General features: G+C 29.2%; 1 protein-coding gene across 1 annotated transcript; it reads left to right on the top strand.

Moving 5' to 3' along the window:
* The first annotated feature begins 384 nt into the window (after positions 1-384).
* Positions 385-2,660, top strand: LOC111717794 (uncharacterized). The gene is made up of 3 exons (XM_023493240.1): positions 385-534; positions 1,821-2,178; positions 2,571-2,660. The coding sequence occupies exons 2-3, from the start codon at positions 1,939-1,941 to the stop codon at positions 2,658-2,660; spliced, it is 330 nt and encodes a 109-aa protein (XP_023349008.1). The 5' UTR covers positions 385-534; positions 1,821-1,938.
* The last annotated feature ends 4,967 nt before the right edge of the window (positions 2,661-7,627 follow it).

Below are 7,627 nucleotides of genomic sequence, written 5' to 3'. Positions count from 1 at the left end.
TCCCCCTTTATACTTTTCATTATTTCCTTTTGTTATTTCTCTCTTTGACTTGCAAAGGAATTCAGTCTTTGCAGATGTCTTAAACCTTTGATATTTCAAACTTTGATTATTTGATCCATCAAAATTCATATTTTGAAATATCTAAGGTCTACAATATTGTGTTGTAGAGATAAAGGGATTAAGAAATCAGAGTTTGTGGCAATGACTCAATTCCTTTATATGCGACAGAAACAAGGAATTGTTCATAGAGGTTTTAAAAAATCGTAGTAATAGTGATAAAAATTAATTTTTTTAATTTTAGAATAATAACATTTTATTTTTTAATTTCTGAAGAATAGCATTTCTTTTTTCAATTTCAGAATAATATAACATCTTTTTTTATTTCAGAATAGTGTGTTCTGTAAAACTCTGTTCTTCAGTTCACCAACTAGAAAACAGAGAACAAACACACACAATTTTCAACAGACAATCCCACACTACAGATGATACAACAATTCCTGAAGAAATTAAAGATGCTCCATTCTTTTATAAAAGGTTCGTGAACATATGGTTTAGTTTCTTCCTCTTGCAGACACGATGCTACATATCCCCCTCTTTTCAAAACTGTTGCTAAAAGACGGATTATCAACAAATTCTTGAGTTTGGAAAATTATCCTAACGGATCATGTTTGACTGATAATAACAATTATATATTATCTTTTTAAAAGGGTTAAATACTTAAATTTTTCACAAAAATTGTAAATCTTTAAATTTTTCCTGTAACTAATTCTAATTTTCTATATTTGAGTTAAATTTTTTAACTGAAATTTAACACAAAAATGTTTGTATTAAAAAAATAAGTATAACACTTACATTTTATATATTTGTATATATATGTAGTAATCTACCAACTGTTTTTATTTAGATTTAAATAATATTTTTTCAAAATGTTCCTTGAGAGCTGATCAACGGATGCTAAATGATTAAACTACGAATTATTTAGAATTCAAAGTTTTAAAATGTTTTGGAAAATACTTCTAGGGTAAGTAAATACTTCTAGGGTAAGTAAATACTTCCAGGGTAAGTAAATACTTCTAGGGTAAGTAAATACTTCTAGGGTAAGTAAATACTTCTAGGGTAAGTAAATACTTCTAGGGTAAGTAAATACTTCTAGGGTAAGTAAATAAAGCTATTTTTTCAAGTGATCTTTAATGTGATTCACATCGGTACCCTTTAAACCTAATTTCTGATACTGTAAGCCAACGCTATAAATAAAAGCGTTATACTGTATGAAGGTTTGTATTGTGGGAAATTAATTGCACTTTTTGACATCTTCTTATTCGAGGCGTTTAAAGCACTAGTCATCAATATAAGAGGCGGAAGGGAGGGGAAGGGGGAGGAGTAGTAATAGTTAACATCAAAAGGAGATAATTAGAGATGGAGAAAGAGATGAGAAAGTTGATATAAACTAACTGTAAATCTATCCCAGCAACTTTTACTGTTATTTTCTCGTTAACGGGTTTTCTCTCATTGTATCATTTTTAAAATTCATTAGCATTGAAAATCGTTGACGGTTTTATAAAATTAGTTAAATTTTAGAGATTATCAAAGATAAAATAATTGCGTAAAATCATAAGTAACATTAGAAAATCAACCAATAATATTTGTTAGAAAAAAGGAAAATTTAAAAATTGATCAACGCATTAAATATCTTTGATCTTCTTTACCTTGATATTGTTTTAATCTAAAATTTCAATTTCCAAACTCAATTCTTAGTTGAAAAGGCATAAGAGCCTGAGGGAAAACGCATTTTCAAATATCATACAAAATTCTATTTTCAGGCTCAACAGGGGAACATTCACAAATCCTGAAAATGACGCGGGAAATCTGGAAATCCGTGAAAAGGAGATCATTCAAAATGGAGTAGAATATCAGCTGATTAATACTGATAATCAGCTGATGAATTATGATGATCAACCAAATTATAACCTAAATAAATACATTAGGAAGAACAGAATCCAATCAACAAAAAGTGAAACTATCTTTGATAATGAATCAGCGAAGCGTAAACGTGGCAATAAAGGCAAAATGGACAATTTCCGATTAAAAGACAAGTTAAAAGAAATAAATCGTGAAAATAAAGTTCTTCTCTTCAAAACAAATTACCAACAGTTTCAGCCAAATCTCAACCAAGCCAAGGTAGAAAAACGGTGCATAACTCTTTTTATTAATTATCATATATAACTACAATTTTTAATTCTTTATAAGCTTGTTATACAGGGCATACAGGGTTACCCAATTAACATGAGAATGAACAGACAACTTTAAAATTATCTACGACGTATTTCAAAAACAAAAAATAATTTAAAGTTTATCTCAAACAGTGCAAAACTCTTAAAATATTTCAGTCTAAACTGAGAGTAGATAATTATGAGACTTTAAAAGCACACCATTTTTTGTTGAAAATAGACTTTTTAGTATATCATTACAATGTTATGCTATTCTTAAAAAGAGCAACATGTGGACGATTTTAAATTCGCCACTCAATTCTCATGTTTATTGGGACACCCTCTTTTTGATATTTATATTAGGGGTTCCGTTCTGAAGTAGAGCATCGTGGAGATCGACTGACCTACGTTCCGTTTAATTCAATGACATTTAGCAGGAATGACGGATTTTAATTTAATTCGTGATTTGTAAGAAAAAAAAACTTTGATTTTTAACCCTTAACATAGAGTCAAGAAAGGTGCCTTTTTTTCTTTCTTATAAAATAAGGATTTAGAGAGTAACTAGATCAAATTTTCTAATCCCTTTATTTTTGCAACATGGTGGTTAAAACATACTTCAATTTTTAAATTAACATTGATTGATAGTTTAAATTATCAAAGGTCTACGACATTGGGCTGCAAAGATATAAAGATTAAAAGACATATTTCCTTTGGAATAGAATTCCTCCATAAATGTTCTTTTTTAAGATTTGTAACTGTAGATGAAATATCTTTATTAAAAGAAGTACGAAGTTGACAATAAGTCCACAGTTTTGAGTTACTACTGCGGTATAAAAGATACCTACACTACTTCGATATACTATAAAGTATTTCACCAAATACGCCTAATTAATCAAATGTCTACAATGAAGGGGGGAAGGGAGGGATTGTAACCACATTTAAAATACAAAATTAAACAATTTCTGAATAATCAAAATTTTATTCATGCACTTATTAGAAACTAAATGTTGCATCATTTTGAAATTCCTCTAAAGATCTAAAGACAACGTTTTAATTTTTCACGCATATCATTCTCGCCTTTTTAATTGAAAGATCGAATTTTTGTTTTACGTTCAACTTCAAACCAAATCAAACTTAAAAAATATGCCTTTATTTTCGTCATCATTTAGAAAAGAGATTTCTTCAAAACTTACAACGAAGGCCCCAAAGGTAAAAATAATATGTAATTTAAATTTACTATTCATAAAGATTGCATGTTTAATTCACACCGGTTGCCATACACGTTTAGCCTAATCAAGAATGAATGAGGTTTCAATGTCGTTCTCTTTCAAAAAAATGTTACTGTGGTTTCTTTACAAAAAACTTGCTGATTTTACAACAAAATAGTGGTGAAAACTGTAAATATTAACTATTTAAAGGGAGTGTTCGCGAAAAATGAAAGGGGGTATAGGCTTAATGCGATAAAAAAGCGCTTTTGATCGCTACTAATCTTACTTCTATCTGTTGTGTCTATAACGAGAAAATTGTTAAAGACGTCTCATACCGAATAACTTAGCGGCCATACAAATTGAGAAAATTGCAACATACTACTTAGACCGTAAAAAAATCAATTTAATTTCAAACAAATCATTTAGATATTACAACCTATAGTCATCGATTATCTTTCGCCACATTTTTATATAGTTTATATTTTATAATATTTTATTTTTTTAGAAAACGTTTTCAACCGATTTCGAAAATTGTGAGTGGTGTGCGGCATTCTTAGGTAGTTGCGCAAGCGACAAGAGAAACAAACAAATTAATTAAAAAACATTATAAAATATAAACTATATACAAATGTGGCTAAAGATAATCGATGACTGTAGGTTGTAATATCTGAATGATTTGTTTGAAATTAAATTGATTTTTTTACGGTCTATGTCGTGTTGCAATTTTCTCAATTTGTATGGTCGCTAAGTTATTCGGTGTGAGACGTCTTTAACAATTTTCTCCTTATAGACGCAACAGATAGAAGTAAGATCAGTAGCGATCAAAAGCGCTTTTTTATCGCACTTAGCCTAAAACCCCTTTCATTTTTCGCGAACACTCCCTTTAAGTAATTTGATTTTGTTACAAAGATTAATTGTTATGATCCAAATGTTTTAGATCACATCCCAGAACCTTTCCTATATAGATGTATTTTCTAATTTGAATTAAAATTGTTTTTTTTTTCTTCTAAAAACCAATCTGCAAACACGTAACGTTATAACATATGCAAAACTTGTCACATATTTTTATATGTAATAACTCATATGGTCGGATTTCAAATAAATATACAGATTTAAAAAAAGATGTTGTTACAAAGCAAAAAGTTTCACTAGTAACTTATTTAATCACTTATTCAGTTAAATTGGACTGTTTACACTGCACAGTAACGTTTCATGTTACTTGAACTGTTATAGTCATAACTTGAGTCTAAAAGTCGTCTTCCTATTCCACAGTTTTCTTGTTCTCACTGTATTCCAATTTCTCTCTTCTTCATTTTAGTTTTCTTATTCCTTTTATTCTCTTATTCCTTTTATTCTTTTATTCCTTTATTCTTTTATTCCTTTATTCTCTTATTCCTTTTATTCTTTTATTCCTTTATTCTCTTATTCCCTTATTTCTTTATCCTCTTATTCCTTTTATTCTTTTTTTCTCTTATTCCCTTTATTCTCTTATTCCTTTTATTCTCTTATTCCATTATTCTCTTATTCCTTTATTCTCTTATTCCTTTTATTCTCTTATTCCTTTATTCTCTTATTCCTTTATTCTCTTATTCCCTTTATTCTTTTATTCCTTTATTCTCTTATTCCCTTTATTCTCTTATTCCTTTATTCTCTTATTCCCTTTATTCTTTTATTCCGTTATTCTCTTATTCCCTTTATTCTCTTATTCCTTTATTCTCTTATTCCTTTATTCTCTTATTCCCTTTATTCTCTTATTCCTTTTATTCTCTTATTCCTTTTATTCTCTTTTTCCTTTATTCTCTTATTCTTTTTATTTTTATTCCCTTGATTCAATAATTTCTTTTTATCACTTTGGATCCAATCCGAATTATCCGATTGATAATTTTATTCGATCTTTTTCCCTTAATTTCTATTAATTTGATAACATTTCCGTAAATATGAATTTGAAATGGGTGTTATTTTATGCAAAATAAAAGATTTTGTTTTCCGAAATGTTTCGATTAGAAAAATTAGATTTGTTTTTGCAAATAAATAAATAAAAAAGCACGAAACCTCAACACTCGAAAATCACGAAACCTCGCCATTATAAATCACGCAACCTCGTTGAGAATTATATTTCTGTAGAGTGTTTATTGTTTATGAGCTGAACCATGCATGGAAAATTAGGATTCCTATAGAAATTCAGAAGGTATACTAAACAAATTGTTTAAAGAAAGTGCATGTAAAGTGATAATAGTTATGCTAAGGATGACAATTATATTGATAATGTCAATAATAACAATATCTTTAATGATGATAATGTATTACTACTATTACAAATAATACTTATTTTTCACTTGTTGTTATGATCTATTTTACATGTTTGAGTGGTGCTTAGGCTCAATTTGCCCCCGCCCCAACCCCTTAACATGAAAAAGTTTTTTAATAATATTCTGTATTTTTGATATTATTTATTGTGCTCAAATCGTCATAATGATAATTATGAGAATCAATTATTGCAACAGAAGTAATCTCAATTTTACGATCATCATTACAAATTTTTAAAACTTTCTCTTTATTTTCTCTCTGGCGCTGAAATGTTGCAAAGTCTCCCTTTATGTATAAACATGTTTTCTTGCTTTCAATCAAGTTTAGGGTATTGGTTCAATTATACTTGTCTCCTAGAGGCACTATTCTGCATAACATATACACTCGTCATTATACAGGTAAATTCAATGTACATAACACACGTTAACACTTTTATTACACAACATTATCTATTAACACTTATATCATCAGATGAAATTTATGTACATTGTACATAATACCAGATAAAATTTTTGTACATAACACCAGATTAAAATAATATAAATAACCCCAGATATCATTAATGTACACAAGACCATGTACCATAAATGTACATAACACCAGATAAATGTATGTACCTAACACCAGATACTATTAATGCACGTAACACCAGATAAAATGTATGTACCTAACACCAGATACCATTAATGTACATAATATTGTATATGAAAGAAAATAAATCAATGCAAACACTTGTATTATTAATATTCAACGAGTCGGTTTTTCTTACAGTTTATTATTTACAAAGATACAAAAATGAAATGGTTGATACTATACTAATAAAATATTATGAATTGAAGCAGTTTCAGAGTGATGGGGAATCTTCAAGGGAACCTCAGTTTAAGGGAGCTGACGACCAACTGATTCTTTTCCCTTCATTTCGCTCCACCCTGGGCTCTCATTTAACCCTAGTTCCCCGGGAGCTGGCAGGCTAGCCCCCCAGCCCCCGTGCTTCTGGAATAACGGAACTTTCAGCTTGGCTTGGGTTATTTATAGACTTCACATGCAAACTCAAATAAATCCGTTAGAATTCAAAATAGGATTCAAAAGTCCAACCGAACGGTATAAAGGGGGGGGGGGGGGTTATGCCCCTAGCCAGCTATGATCTGAGCGATCTAAAAAGATCCTTGAATCGCTGATCGTAAAAGATCAACAAAATCACCCATTGTTACAATAACATCAGATACCAATAATGTACATAACACCATATAACATTTATGCACATAATAACAGATAACGTTATTGTAGACAATAGATACAATTTATGTACACAACACCGGATATCATTTATGTACACAACATGAGATAAAATTTATGCACATAACATCAGATACAATTTATGCACATAAGGTTTTTTATATATTAAAAACAACTGTTCATAAATTTTGGGTTTGAAAAAAAAATTCAAATCACAAAACCAAATCACAAAACCAAATACCATTTATGTACACAACACCAGATCCCATTTATGTACTCAACACCAGATACCATTTATGTACACAACATGAGATAAAATTCATGCACATAACATCAGATAAAATTTATGCACATAAGGTTTTTTATATATTAAAAACAACTGTTCATAAATTTTGGGTTTGAAAAAAAAATTCAAAAGAAAAAGTTTTTAAATAAAAAATTAGCAAAGATAAAGTTTTGAGATAACAAACTTTTATATGAACACGTTTCGTTTATGTTTTGTTTGTCGTCTCCGGAAACAAAAAAGGTTTATTCTCTACATATGAAAAGGTAAAGGGTAAACAAAAATAAACTACTATTTAATCAGTAAACACTTTAAGACTTAGTTATATCCAAAAAACCGGCTACACCACGGACACCAAAATGCGTAAAAGAACAGATGATATTCAG

Source organism: Eurytemora carolleeae, unplaced genomic scaffold (assembly GCF_000591075.1).
Source record: "Eurytemora carolleeae unplaced genomic scaffold, Eaff_2.0 scaffold1408, whole genome shotgun sequence".
Taxonomy (NCBI): Eukaryota; Metazoa; Arthropoda; class Copepoda; order Calanoida; family Temoridae; genus Eurytemora; species Eurytemora carolleeae.
Note: the sequence above shows the minus strand (reverse complement) of the source record. Positions and strands in the feature narration are given on the sequence as shown.

Bases quoted from the DNA above. Each gene is read 5' to 3' on its own strand.
- LOC111717794 (XM_023493240.1), top strand. From the start codon at position 1,939: ATGAATTATGATGATCAACCAAATTATAACCTAAATAAATACATTAGG. The intron at 2,179-2,570 runs GTAGAAAAACGG...TATTTATATTAG, and splicing joins CAAATCTCAACCAAGCCAAG to GGGTTCCGTTCTGAAGTAGA.